Raw genomic sequence first — 15,652 nt, forward strand, 5'->3', positions numbered from 1 at the left:
ATGTTACAAAACCAGGCTCAGCAGTCCTTTAAAGGGAATGAATATGCTTGAGTACTTCTTAATCGTATACCAACTGTTGACAGGATGTTAAACTGTGGAAAGGAACGTGCCTTCTTTTGGCTCCTTTCTTCAGAGCTGCAGATAAACACACTCTTATGAGTGAGGACTTATCAAAGGTTCTGGTGTTTGCTTGAGTCTTTGGGGTAACCTTGGCTGAGATAACAGCTCTTTTTCAGTTCCACAGTTATATGTGTTTTACCTTTAGTGATGAATAGTGAATATGATCATATTCTCTTTATTTGTATAACATTTGATATGGAGCTATTCAGACTCCTGTTTTCCTTTGTAAATGAAAATATTATTGATGGCTCTGCCTCCAGTTGTAGGTGCCTGGAAGAGGGGAGGCTGGCAGTGGGGTGGGGAGATAGAAGGTAGAACTATACCCCCACATTGTTTGTTAGCATACAGTGTTTCCTGCTGCTTCTTCACGTTATCCATCTATGTAGATAGGCCTGGTAAAGCCTCACTGCTTAGCTGCAAGTGAGTTGCATGAGTTACAGCAATGTTGCCCCATCTTTGGTTCCCTCTAGTGGCCAGGATTCAAAGAGGCGTTAACTCTCACTTTGGTTCATTGTCAGACAAAACTGGTTCTATCCCATTAGATAGCAAATTATAGGTTACTGATGTTGGAGACATTTCTTACTCATCTGTTTCTACCATCAGACTAACTGATTAAAAGCAAAGACCAAAATAAACATCAAATTATAAAACAAAGGATAAAGAGAAAATACTGCATGCCATCCTCTCTAAATAATTTGTTGACTCTGAAAAATGGCAGCTAAATGAACATCATTAGCTTTTATTAGTTAGCTTTACCATCATTACTGTTTCTTAGAGAAGTTTAACTTATGTAAATAAATTATCACAACATGGAGTCTAAAGAGTCCCCAGATCACCCAAACTAGTAAACTCTTGGTCTCCTTGTCAGTGGAGACAGGAAACAGCCAAGGATTTTTAATACATGATTGTCTTTAAATTTTAATGCTTTAAGTACAAGATTGTTTAATTCAACAAACACTTACTTGCAAAACATAGCGATGAGTTTCTCCAGATACTGATATTGTTCAGATTGAGTGAAGTCCTAAGGCTACCTCATTGAGGTCCACAGTCCCTAAAAGATAATCAGCTTAGTAGCGTGCGTAGGAAGAAGAAAATGGATGATGGAGAATGCATGCTATCCGGATTAGGACATGCAATTGGATGGACAACTCATTTGTAGCCTGTCTCTATCAGCACGTGTATTTGGAGTGATATTGCATGTGGACAATGAACTGGGCCTAAAATTAATAGGAGAGTGGGCTGGATTACTTTTGCGAAACTACCAGCACTTGGGTCCTAGGCTGCTTCCTGAAACACAAACTAATCTTTTTTAATATCAGTATTCTCCTGGTGATGATACAAATTTGGTGTTTATTGATACAAATTGTACCTCATCTCCAAAGAATCTAAATTGAAGGTGATCTAGGGCAGTGAAAAGTAGAGCAGGTCGTGTGTAAGTAAATAGGGTAAAACATATTACCCATAATATGCACATAAGAAATAGTGTAAAAGGTATACTAAAGGGTTTGGATGAAAAGGAATTGAGCTAATCATTTGAGGAAAAACAGCTGGATAGCTTAGGCACCTATGAAAGATTAAGTCTTAAAGCAGAGGCTGAAGTGCAGTTGGATAGATCCTCCTGTGGAGAATTTCTGGGAAGACATGGACAGGAATGATAGGATGAGAAGGCAAACAAACGTTGCCATTTGTACTGGCGAAAGGAGTGCCCACATGAAATCACCAATGCATTAATCTGAAATTCGTCTTTTAAGATGGAGAGAAGGAAATCTAGATTTTAGCATTCAAAAATGTTTTTATTGTTTTTTTTAACATTGTATTTATTTCTATATCCCTCCCCTTCCCATCAAAGCAGTTCTTCAACCAAGAATAAAAAAGGGGGAATGAAGAAGTTCAGCAAAACCGCACATCAGTTGTATTGCATTTCCTGCATTATGACATTCAGGCTTTTTGATTTGTCATGTTCTTTTGAAATACCTGTGGCTCCTAAGTTGTCTCTGTATGCTACTTTGAAGTCTTGAAGGGATGGGGTTGGAGGGGGGAGCGATAACCTGGGGTTGGGCCCAGTCAAAGGGGAGGATGCTTTTACCCTGCTATCATCATTCCTCCTCGTGCCCCTAGGCGGAATCAGTGTTTGCTTACTGTTGTGAGTTGTGGGTATAAAAGATAAAGTGTGAAGTGGAGCCTTGGCAGCAGTCTGGATCCCAATATATGTGGGCCTCATGCTCAAGCCTGTGAATTACTTTATGCTGTCCTGCCAGGAGCATGATGGCAGGTGAGAGAGGTATTCATTCATAAGGATTTTTACCTTTTGGGGATTTTCTCTTTTAGTTGTGGATTTTGCTGTAATTGCTTTATCTGAAACCTTTTATTTTAACTGAAATCTTTTTTTGGAGGTTTCAAAAAATTAAAGTGGTCTGGAGAAAGACCACTATCTTGCATGACCCAGAATCTTTTGGATTTTTTTTTTTAGAGACCATCTTAAAATTGTGTGCATTGTAAGTTAAATATTCTCTTAGAAACTGTTACAGTTCTAGGTTTTCATCAGTGTTCCACTTGTGCAGAACACTGTTTACTGATGTCTACCTTAAATCCATACGGTGAGGAGTCCACCCATTGTGCTTAGGGGGACTTCCTCTGGATCTCTTGCCATTGCATGGATACCAGTGGAGCAGGAAGCAGTCTATCAGTTAGCCTTCATTTGTGCTGTGTGACCAGCCCTCAGTTCTTTTCTGGTCAGTTATGTCTGACTTCTTTTACTACATTTTTTCTTCCTACACAGTTCCTTCTTGGTAGTTTATTTTGGTCTGTGTATGCCTTGTCATGTGCATTGTCATTGACCTTTGAGTGACCCTTAACTTGAATTCTTTGGAGACTGTGAAATTTTATATCCCTTAACCATATGGATCACTGTGGTGTTAAAAAATATAGACCTTTGTTTCAGATAGACGCTTGGGATGAAAGTGGAGCAGTTTTGCAATCAGGTAGGAGGGAGGGAATAAACATTGATTAAGTACCTACTACGTGCCAGACACTTGTTAAAAGCTTACAAATACTATCTCATTTTATCCTCACAACAACTCTGGAATGTGGTGGGTATTGTTATGTCCATTTTACAGTTGAGGAAACTGAGGCAAACAAAGATTTTTAAGTAACTTGCCTAGGATCACGTATCTAGTAAGTGTCCAAAGCTGGATTTCAACTCAGATCTTCCTAACTCCAGGTTCAACATGTTATCTATGCACCACCTGGTTGCAAAGCTGCAATAGAACTCTTTATTCCTATTTAATTATGAGCCTTTAGAATTTTACATCTATAGTATCTGTTTCTCATGTCTTACTTTGTTTCTTATTCATTCACTGATCATAATTTTGCACTGTACTACTCTGTGAGATTTTTTGAGTTTATAAAAACTCATTCCTTTAACTGCTGTATCACTTTGACGAGGAAATCAAGTGTTTACCAGTTGAGGTTTTGGTTTCCTTATTGTAACTGCTGATTTAGTATTTTAATTTCTTTAGGAAATGGTGATAATCTTATATCCCATTTTTCATTTTGTACACAAACAGCCTGTTTAGGTCAGGTCACAATTGTCTCAGTTACATGCCATATCTTTTTTTCCTCTTAATTTCATACTGATTTTGATGTTTTCTCTAACTAGTCAGTGGTCTGACTATGCAGAGAGTTAATTTCAAAATGACTTCCACATCAGTAACCAGTCACTTTCTTTCAGTTGAAATATAATTTCATTTTATTTTCTGATGTTATTTTGATGCTTGCCATGTTTAGCACCTTATGACTTTCTTCTCTTTTAAGTACTCTTCCCACACAGGTGTGAGTCGTGTGTGTGTGTGTGTGTGTGTGTGTGTGTGTGTGTGTGTGTGTGTGTGTGTGAAGATAGGGAGCTTATTAGAGGGATGAGGTAGACGCTTTGGTAACTATACTATATGATCTTCTATAAGAATCATTAGAGAGGTGTACCAAACAGAATCCTTTGGGGGGGGAGATCTGAAGGAACATTTCTGCTGACTAGGAACATCAAGATGGCTTAGAGTCTGGCATGTGTGGGCAGGAACTAGGGCAGATCAACTTAGGGCACTGATTCTTTTCAGTGTCAGTCAAACAGTCAGCATTTGTTAAAAATATTATCTGCTATTAGAGGCAACTCTTGAGTATGTTCTATACTCCTTTGGCCTTTCTCATTTTTTAATCTTAAGCCAGGCTTTCTAGATTTTTTTGTTTCCATCCCTAATAATATTGATTTAGTAGGGAGAGGCTTATCAGCTTTTTGATAGAATTTTTTTTTTACCTCCTTGGTCTCCACAACAGGTGATGATATATAAGTGGCAGTTATTTTCATGGTGTATCTTTTTTCTGCGTCTTACCAATGTAAGATTACCTAGTATCTTGTGAACTACTTCTTTGTTACTTTTCGATGCATGAGTAAAACAATACAACCAACTCCACTGTTCACTTTTTAAGGAGAATCCATGTGCCCTAATTCCACTTAGCTGAAGTTTTCTTTTGTCTCCTAGTATCTTTTATAATGGGAATGTCAAGGTTTATATGATTGAGTTTATGTTTTTATGTCTACTCTTCGGTCATTGGATTAGTGGCTTATATTTCATGTACCAGTGGTTTAGTATTTATAGATGGCCTAAAACAAGTTTGTTTTTTAACCTGGGCACCATCAATTTTTTTTAACCATTTGATAACCACATTTTAATGTAATTGGTTTCTTTTATCATCTTAGGTATTTATATATTTAGAAACACTTTTCTGAGAAGGAAATATATAGGTTATTGCCAGAGGAATCCAATACCCACAAAAAAGGATAAGAACCTAACTCCTAGGCTAAAAACTAACTTTTCTAACCCTAAAGCTCTGTTTCTGCCACTAAAAGGTGGCCTACATGGGACTGAGAATCACTTTTACAATTTTAAACGTTTTTTGATTTTTTTATTTGAACTGTGATGAAGGTAGTATAAGATTGTAGCTATACAATTCAGCAAATACTCGTTAAATACTTTTGGGTACTGTGCTCTCTGATGGGGAAATGAAGACAAGAATGACACAGTCTCTGTCTTCAAGGTGCTTTCAATTTATAGCTTCTCTGAAGAATGAATATGCTTTGTGCCAGAACAATTTATTAGGATGAGTGGAATATGCAGAACCATTTCTCTAGTCCTTAGGACAAGACATTTTAAGGTTTGGGGTTTGAAGTCCTTAGGTGTGGTATGAATGCTTCATTGAATCTTTTCATGTATAAACTCTGAGTACATACAATACTAACTTAAATATATCACTGAATTATACAATTAAGACAAAATCCCTTACATCCATAAAAATGATAAAAAATTTTATTTTATATGGAAAAACTTCATTTTCTTTGCTCAGCCTCTGGCTAAAATTTAAGTACCAGGCAATATTCCAGAACATAATAAGATTAAAATAGATTTTATTATAATCAAGTTAATTGTGCTTTTTATATAATTAAATTTATGGTTATACGTTTATTGTGGGGATTAAACTCTCCTCTTAAATTATACTGACAGTACTTTGTGTAGAACAGGCAACATAAGCTCATGTCATCATATACGACTATTCCAGTCCAACTTTTTATCCTCCCACTGAATAGTATTCAGAGAGGATTTGCAGAAACCATACTTAGGTTAATGCAAAAGCCACCCTTTTGCTCCTAAGAGCTTGTTGATGGGTCTTATAAATTATGCTCTGTAAAACTCAGTGCCTTCTTTGATCATTATTTGGCCAGAGCAGTTTTTGAAGAAATTGTATCCACTGATGCGAGAAGAATCAAGAATATAGTACAGTTATCTAATAATAATTCTGTTACTGGCTATTCTGATACGAGCAGTCATTTTATGGTTCGTGCTCAGCCAACCACAAGATTATACTGCACAGCTTTGCAAACCACTTTTTCATTTAAGATTATATTCCCATCACATTATTTTGGAGTCTAGCACTATGTCCAAGATTTAATAGAGTGTGCCACAGAAGTCTTTGCAGTGTTTTGTCCTAATATATAAATGTTGTTGCATTCATGCTATGTTATTGGTTGCTAGTGAGCACATTCACATTTGAGCTGGTTTTTTTGGTGAATTGGAAAAGATGTTTGTGAATGTAAAGAATTCTACAGAGTGTCTTGTTTTAAAACAATTAATATTGTGAGCTGCAGTCAACTTTTCCTGTTCTTTAACTTTTTTTGTTCTTCTTTACTGGAGTCAACTTTTTCCTGTTCTTTAATTGAATTGACTTTGCAGGTTCTGGTTTGTTGTCTGAAATCAAATAATGGAAAGTAAGCTTAACTCTGAGCTTTTAAAGTGTGTGCTCAGCTTGAAAAGGTATTGAGCCATCCCTAATTTACAGCTGAATTTGGGGTCCTTGGAGGTAACTACCAACTGCTTTTAATAGTAAAAGAAAACTTCCTAATAGTATAATGAACAATTTCTTTTACAAAAGAAAATTGACCCCATTAAATGTGTTGGTCTGTTTTCCTCTAGTAGTTGAACCTGAAAACTCTTTATATCCATGTGGTACTAGAGATTACAGCTCTAGAGTACCTCACAGTTTGTCATTAGTATGATTAGATGGCATGTCATTGGCTGTATTATAGATAGGTTCAAGGGATAATATTTTTATTCTTAATTTCTCCTGTGTTTGTAGTTTTTCTACATTGTGTGCATTTCTAGTTTTCCATGGTATCTGTTTTATGTTTTCAGTTGTGTCTGTTGAGGTGAAGTAATGAAAATTTTTCATGAAAGTTTATATCACGGATAGAGGGTCCTTGAACCTCCTTTGTTCAGAATTACTCTCATAAAGAACATTATGATAAACTGAATTTCATTTGGCATTTAGTTAAGTATTGCAATTAGAGTTTTACAAGCTTGTTTATAAATATCATTTCCTAATAGAATATTTTTTCCTGAATTGATAACATCTGGATCCAAATTGTCCATTGAGTTGAGTTTCAAAAAAAATGTGTTTTTCTTAGAATTTTCGGCCCAGAAAAGAGAATTAGATGCCTATTTTACTTAGTTAACTTAGTATTTTTCAGATCAGGAAAATATATAAATTTGGAGAGATAATTCAGAACTAGATTTATACTTGTGCTTTAATAACTCATAAGTAATGACCACATGAAATGATATTACTTAAGTGATCTTAAGCATGAAAATGGTTTCATATATGTTCTGGAATATTGCCTATATTAACTAAAATGCCTAGATGAAGGCAGAGAAGAATGGATTATAGGTGATGTGTGGACTTAGTCCTAGCTTTTGCCACTAACGTGCTCTAGATGTGCCAATTTTAGCTTCCATATTTTCTCATCTATAAAGTAAAGAGTAAAGAAATCTTTACTTTTTAAGGAAATCCCCATCTCTCCTGCATATGTTTTAAGGTACATTAGATAATATCTATAATCCCTTCCTTTTCTTGGAAGAAAGACATTATGGTACATTAGGGTGATGTTTATGAACTTTTCAAAATACTTTAGCCATTTTATTTAGCTTCGTTATAATCTCTCAGGTAAGGCCCTTCACGTGTTTATTTGGCATTTGGGGAGTCTGAGGATTTGCCTAAATCTGTATGTCAGTAGCAGTGCTGGCAACCCAGTTACCTCTTGTTATCTTCAAACTATATGACAGGTTTTTTGGAGGAGATGAGCAGGGGCCAGAAGGAGAGCAGAGTTGTCCCATCTCTGTCTGTTTCATAAATTCATGGTGAAAAAAAATAGCCTTTTCATGTCTGTTAGAATTAATGCTTAATCAAATTCATAATGTGGAAACACTGCATTATTAGACTCATACATTTCTTATCCCGTGCAAATCTTTCAAACATTGTGCAAAAACACATTTGAAAACAAAATATAAATTGTCATAGTCACTGTCCTTCTATTAAATGTAAATATTTGAGAGTTGAATGTATTTCAAAATGTATATGATTCAAGTTTCAGAGTTTGCAGCAGTGTTGCTTTTTATTATCATGATTTAAATCTGTTTGCTTGGATTAGAACCAATAAGTCAACACTTGTAATGGCTGCTATGTGCTAAGCAGTGGGAATACAGAGACAAAAGAGAAATAGTCCCTGTCCTCAAGGAGCTTTCCTTCTGTTGGGAGATATCATGTACACATATATGCAGGGTCATTGGGGAGCAGAGTCACTGGAAGGTGGGAGGATCAGCAGTGGCCTCATGTTGTTGATGACGCTTGAGTTGTGTTTTAAAGAAAACTAGATATTCTAATGGATGGTGGTGCATTCTAGGAATAGGGGACAGCCTGTGCAAAGGAGTGATTAAGACTGTGTCTGCCATAGATATGCACATACACATATCTGTATCATAATTAAGGACAGATTTTCCTTTGTATCTCTACCAGTAAGTCAGTCCTGTTTACCTTAACTTCTTGCTTTTGTTTTCCTAGAGGTGATCAGTCACGTAAGAGAGCTGGAGAAGAATTAGCTTATAGTAAGTGATAACGTTTTTGTTCTTCTATCTAAAAATCAGAAGTTTTGTGACCTGATACAAACAGTGTTGATAACTCTGTGATGAAGTGTTTTAACATTGGTGTGTTTCTTGATGAAACAGGTGTCCACATAAGGACCAACTTTTCATGAAGTTCAAACTGACTCCTGCAGGTAGTTTCAGTAGGGAAATCAAGTTGTGGTGGTAGACATTGGTGGGGTGATTGTGAAGAAGCTGACACTGTGCAGTTTCTCACCAGAATAAAGGGTGACCCAGTTTCACATGCTAGTGATCTAGCACCTTTCATGACCCTTATATGTTTGGTGCCATTTAATCCTACCCAGAATATTTTTGTAAAACCCTTCCTTTGCAACAAGGGGATTTGGGGAGGAGGTTGTGTGAGCTAGGGAAATAGCAACAGCCCCCTAAAGTACTCGTGAATGGTGTTTTGTGTACACAGTTGTTTACTGTTCAAATGTTTTTCCAGATGGCTCATCAGCATGTGCCAGTTCCAGAGGGTGCAGATAGTGAATGTGTCCTGGATGTGCTTTCATTCCTAAAAGGAGACCCTGGAGGAGCTGAGATTGTATCCAAAGCACCAGCTTGGGCCCTGCTAAGACTCAGGAGCTTTGTCGCCAAGGTAGATTTGGAAGAGGAGGTTGGACTTCATGCTTGGTTTTCTAGTTTTTCTTAAAACGTCAATTGCTGCTAAACCTGGGGATAATTTTGAGAGGTGACAATCTTTCAACAAATTTTATTCACGCCTCTTCTCTGAGGAACAGGTATCTTGAGAAGCATTACTCAGTGAAAATTGTCAGCCCAAATCAGCAGCTTCCTGCAAAAGACCAGAAGAATCCTTTTTTGCACTTATTTTTTGTTCATTTGTGGACTGTTAAGTGTGTTGTTATATATCAGTTTCATATGTCAAGATAGCTTTTACTTAAAAATCATTACAATACAGTATTTTTTTTTTGTCCATAACCAAAACAAAATCCCCCTTTTAAAGAGTTGGTCCTTTGTTTAGCATTAGAAAGTGTGTTAAAAGAGATTACTAACTTTGTTTTGTCATAAATACTCTGAATTCTCATTGGTTTGCTTTTTTCCGCTCTGTGCCTTGAGCTTTGTGCACTTTGCAACAACTGATTTCAAATTCAAAGATGCTTCCTGAAAATGCTCATGGTGTCATATACAAACCCAGGAAGGCACTCAGCTGGCAGGGTGCTAATTGAGGGGGGAAATTGTTAATTTGTAGCAGATTGGTGAGATATTCCATCTGCTTTAATATGTGTGTGTTCATATTAGTGTTGGGGACCAACTCTTGGAGAAATTTCCATTCCCTTTATCACTTAACCATGACTCTGTTAGCTGCTGCAGTGATGGCAGTAAGTTAATTTTTGAATCTCAGAACACATACCACTTTTGTGTTTCTAGGGTTGTCAGAACAACTAGCACCTTTTAAAGTTCTGAATTAGGTTTTGAATCCAGATAAAGTCAGTGTTGTAGGGTTCCTGATGCATTTCTTTTTAAATGGGTGAGAAATGTACTTGACAAAACAAAGCAGTTTGACTCTAGCTTTTGGTAGCCATATCATCCTGACAGAGCTCCTTGGCATGGCGGAGGCGGGGTTAGACCTACTTTTCTGTCACCAGGACCTTTCCCAGCACAGGCAAAGGAGCATTTTTTTCTTCTACACCCACAGTACTCTCTCTTGGCCAAATTCTTTTAAGTTTATTCCAGTTTAAAAGGGGGAGAAAATTGCAAGATGTGGCAGGGAAAAATTTCTCTTCTTTTCCGTAAGTCCAAACAGACTATAGTGTTTTGTGTTACAGACTTCAGTTTTATGTGGCTATGTCAGGATAACTTTTACCTCCTCAAAAATTGTAGAGGTGGCAAAGAGGCCTTTAGGGGGACCCTTTGGATTGGTCCACTCACTCCTGTTTTGAAGCCTTATCTCATGTAGCCTCCATAAATTCCAACTAGCTCTGTTTGGGAGGGAGTTAGGCAATAAGACATAGGGTTGAAAAGAAAGATCCAGGGGTGCAATTCATCCGTTCAAAGGAAGCCTCCACTTTAGGAAAGCTTGTTTCACTAGGAAAGCAAGAATTGAAGATGTTATTGAGTTTTCCAGTTAGTTAGGATCAGTGATTAAGGAGAACCTTCAGGTCTTATGGAGCACTTTGAGCAGGGTCCATTTAACCATCCAAGGATCTATAGGTTGTGGTAATAGATATTGAATTATTGTAAAATATATATATATGTGTATATATATATATATATGTACATGTACAGGAACAAAATGTGACCTGAGAAATTGATTTGCTACATCAGTAACATTCTAATTTAGAGTGTTGAAGAATTCTTTCATCATGCAGTTAGAATTTTACTTTGTTTAATAAAAAGTTTGATATTGAGCTTGTAAATAGTACACAACTGAAGTCTCACGTCTGAGAAGGTGGCTATAACAAATTTTCATTAGGAAATAAACTTCAATGTCCTACAAGAAGGAAAAACCGAACATTCCTCTTAATGTAGATGAATGCATAAGCACCCTAGCAGTAGTGAAAACCTTTTTCCACAATGTAGCATTCTTGCTTGTCCAGCAGTATGTATGAATTTCCTTTGTAAGAAAAAAAATACTGTATTATGTTGTGAATTGGCATTAAAATTTGTGTATGTTTTTGCATTATTAACTTAATGCAGAGGTATTTTTATATTGTCTTCTATGGCTTTATTATTGTGTGTGTTTTAACATAATAGATAATAGTCTACATTTAGTTTTCTAAATTTTACACTGATTAAAGGTAACTCCTTTCTGGGAGCTGGTACTGTAAAGACATGAGGGTAAGGTAGGACTGATACTGGTAACTCTTTTAACAACATAACTGGCTTTGATTTGTTTATTGTTCCCAAGCTCCACTCCACCCCTGAAATGAACTCATCAATAACAGAAATACAAACTATACTTTGGAACATATTTCTGTATTAATATTAAATGTTTTTATTTAATTTGTTGAGTTGAACAATGTGATATTTAAATTTTTAAGATTATATACTGAATTCTTATTTGTAATTTGCTGGCTTGAGATATGCTAAGTAATGGCAAAATTTGCCATGAGACTTAAGTAAATAATTGGGGTGGAGTGGGGGGAAAGGTGGGATGGGGAGGCAAACAGATTGGGGATTTCTTTGATGCTATAGTACTCTAGGTGAGGAAATGCCTCTCTGCCAGTGCAGGTTGGCTTCTTCTCTGCCTCAGAGTTGCCTAGAGAGCAGTGGTGTCAAACTCAAATGGAAATGAGCCTCTAGATCATATCTTCAGATACTTGTGGGCCTCATATTAATTCAGAAAACCACATATTGACATTATGTTCTATTGTAGTTTTATTTATTTTGCTAAGTATTTCCCAGTTACATTTTAATCTGGTTTGGGCTGCACAGTGGTGTTCATGTTTGATACCGAGAAGTTAGAGAATCTGTCTTGTATCTCATAGCTAGTCTATTTCAGAGTTGTTACTCCAACCCAGGTCTTCATCACTGTAAGGCAGACTATTTACTACAACATGCTGACTTTATAGAAAATATTCACCATGAAAATGCTGTCTGAAATATTTTTTGCTTATTTTTTTGTCAGTACCATATTATTGCAGATGTCTCATAACCCTCCCTAATTAAATTTTGTGCCCTGGATGAAAAATAATTGAAGGCAGAAGGCCTCAAAAAACCTTCAAACAGTTATGTAACAGTTGATCAAATTAATGATTTTTTTATAAATATTATTTGTTTTAATGATTTGCTTTTAGTACTAGCCTCATCTTTGCTGTCTTTCTGTCTCACCACTTTACCCTTACCCGAAAGGAAATGTCTCCTGTTTTTCTTGTAGGAGTTTAAAAAATGAAAATCTTGTCAGGAAATGTGAACTTTAGCATAAGCTTCAACCAAAAAATGTTTTAAAGTATTTATCTGGTACATGCTTAATTTTCTGTCAGTAAGTTTTACACAATTGCTATTCTTTCTATCATAACAGATTTTGGGAAGGTATGTTAAGATCAGTTGAGAAGAGCGGTTTCTCCTCCCTTCTAAGGGAGTTTAGTCCTAGAACCTGATTGAATCGTGGTGCTAAGATCTAAGGAGGTTTGTTTAAAAAATGCTTATGTGATACAGGCTCCTCTGTAACAATGGTTTGTGAACATATGGCCTTAGTAGTACAAATATGTAAAATTTCCCTATTTTATCCCATGTATGAGTCTCTTCTGTGGTAGTTTTGTGTGTATTTGTTATTCCTCAAGAATACTTTACACTTGGATTAAATAGCAGGCTCTTGTACTGACTGAAAAAGGAACAAATCTTTCCCTCCTTTTTCACAATAAGTCCACTGGCTTCCTTGTGAGGGGAGCAGGTGTGATTAAAGAAACCTTCTCAGCTTCTGCTCCTCTAACCTGAATAGTAGCTTTGCCTCTAGATCTCTTACTCTTCTATTTCATTTTCTATTCCCATATCATATGCTCCACAAAAAACCAAGACTGTATTATTGTTATTAAGATTGGCAGTATATCCTCCTCTTGTTTACTCTGCTGCAGAGAAATTAATTACTTTAGTGATTATTGTGGGAGAGGCATTGCCCTCAGGGCTAAAATTAAAATATTTTGTCTAAGTGCAGTTGCTATTAATTCTAAATGTTGTGTTATGAGTACAAACTAATCCAAGCTATTAAAAGCCTTGCCATTAAAATGAAAAACACAAAATCCACGTGTAACATTTAGGACTGATTTTTATGGTCTTACTTTTTGAGCCTCTTAGCTTGGTCTTTAACAAAGGATAATGAGACCCAGCCTTTCAATAGCAAGCTTGAACATAATAAGTATACTATGTATTAGCGGCTAGTGCCTATAAGAAAACACAAGACTTTTTAGTGTTAAATTAGCAATTTTTAATAAGATTTCATGTAATTATAGAAAGAATTAGAGGATGCAAGAGCTCATGGGGAAACAGCCTTCATTGCTCTGGCTCACCTCCTAGCTGTTACATATATAAAAGGGCTACCCTCTCTACTTCCCCTCCCCCCCCACCAATATAAAATGTTTAAAACACACCAGAATCCTTTTTTATATACTGGTTGATTGAAAAATGACTCATCAACTTCTGTCTTGTGTTTACTGAGTTTTCTGAAGATAAGTTAATTATTTCAGTGGTTCTCAATTAAAAGGCATAGTCCAGGACTGTGTCCTCCCTTCCTCCTCCAAGAAAAGATTTGCTGGATGATATTTTGGGTGCCTAATCCACAATTAGTCTTCGTATCTGTTCTTGGAGGACAGTAAATATATTTAACAAATCTCTTTATTTTTATTGGATGGCTTTAAGAGGATTATTAAAGAAAGAGCCACCTCAGGAGTACATATTTTTGTGCAACACTCTCTCTCTCTCTTTATACATGTATATATTGCACACATGCTGATTTGAAATGATTTAAATCTCTTTTTGCTCAGACTTTTGTTTTTAAAAAAAAATATAAAAACAAAGCAATTATAGTGACTTACAGTTCTGAGAAACAATATAGATCTGAGGTTAATAATTTAAAAAAAAACCTTAAATTACTTTTCATTCATTACTTTAATGTGGTGAATATGTAGCTAATGCAGTAAGCCTTTGGACATTCTTCCATGAGTATATGCTGAGTTCAAAACAGCTAGTGATTTAGTGGCATTTACTTTTTGGCCCATTAGTCAATATTACAACCGGGGTATTCTGAAGAAATCATTAGAAATGTAGTTGCAAAGAACTGTGGTTGAGAAGGGGAAGTTCACTAGCATGATACCCCCTGCACCAGCCAGATCCAGGCAAGAGGCTTCTGTACCTACCTGCTGAATTGTAATGATGGCATTGGAGGATCTTATACATAGTTCTTTTCTTTTTCTTTTCTTTTCTTTTCTTTTCTTTTCTTTTCTTTTCTTTTCTTTTCTTTTTTCTTCTTTTTTTTTTTTGAGTTTTGACGTACCTGATACTTCATTTTCCTGGCATTCAGAAGAGACCCTGTTATATTCCCTCAAGTTTGCCCTCAGACTTATGCCAAAACTTTTGCTGTGGTGTTTTACTTTACAGTAGGTCATTACTTGTCTTTTCTGTATTAGGAAATAATACTTTTCTTCTATGAATATTATTATTGATGAAATAAAGCTTGTAATGCTGTTTTGAGTCTTGCTATGTTGATATGACAAGTATAATATGGTTCCTGTATTATGGTTATACTATAGGTCTGGTCATATCTTCTGAAATACAGCTGTTACTTGGTAAACGCCTAACACACAAACTGGTTACCTATAATGTAAGGTGTTGTTATTCTTGCGCCCTAATACTAAAGTTATAAGTTCTGCTTTTCTACTTCATCTTACTTTTTTTTTCCCTTTTGCTACTCCTTAGTCTTACTGCTTTTCAGTGTGGAAATGTTTTTACTTTGGTTACCTTATTCTTTAGATGTTGTTCCCTTTGTTTGAAATTAAATTAAAATCATATCTGCTATTTTTTTTAAACCCTTGCTATGAATGTTTACTTTATTGTATGTAATTGTCTTTTTTGAAATACCATTCCTGAGTACTTTCTTAGAATACTAATTCCCAAAAGCTCTTCTCTTACTTATCACCTGAGTTATTGCCTCTTCAGTTTTCATCGTATCCAGTCTTCTGGTATGAGCAGTATATGTATATATAGTATACGTATTATGTGTGATTATTTTTTATTTGGTCTAACTTTGTTTAGCCTCTCTGTCCTTTTTTGTTCAAGTGTTATACTTTTCTCTTATGTCTCTTTATGTGAATTTTTTAGGAAGTTGCCCTTCTCACTTAGCATTTCTATTGAGCACATGTCATGTTTCTATTAGGTCCAATTTTGCCTTTCTTTGTAGGTCAAAAAAGTGTAGTTTACTCTCTGCCAGCCTATTTCCTAATATGCCAAGGCTTTTTGAATTTTATAGTAATCTGTCTCTCTCTCTCTCTCTCTCTCTCTTTTTTTTTTTTGCTTTTTGGTGAGGCAATTGGGGTTAAGTGACTTGCTCGGAGTCA

General features: G+C 35.9%; 1 protein-coding gene across 2 annotated transcripts in view; it reads left to right on the forward strand.

Moving 5' to 3' along the window:
• Positions 1-11,606, forward strand: part of CACUL1 (CDK2 associated cullin domain 1) — an 86,387-nt gene extending 74,781 nt beyond the window's left edge. For both annotated transcript variants that reach the window (XM_020988196.2, XM_020988198.2), the window contains exons 8-10: positions 8,560-8,603; positions 8,724-8,773; positions 9,088-11,606. In XM_020988196.2, coding sequence (XP_020843855.1) covers positions 8,560-8,603; positions 8,724-8,752 — 73 coding nt within the window. In that variant the 3' untranslated portion in view covers positions 8,753-8,773; positions 9,088-11,606. The remainder of the gene's footprint in view (positions 1-8,559; positions 8,604-8,723; positions 8,774-9,087) is intronic.
• The last annotated feature ends 4,046 nt before the right edge of the window (positions 11,607-15,652 follow it).

This window comes from Phascolarctos cinereus, unplaced genomic scaffold (assembly GCF_003287225.1).
Source record: "Phascolarctos cinereus isolate Bilbo 61053 unplaced genomic scaffold, phaCin_HiC Scaffold_3;HRSCAF=262, whole genome shotgun sequence".
Classification (NCBI taxonomy): Eukaryota; Metazoa; Chordata; class Mammalia; order Diprotodontia; family Phascolarctidae; genus Phascolarctos; species Phascolarctos cinereus.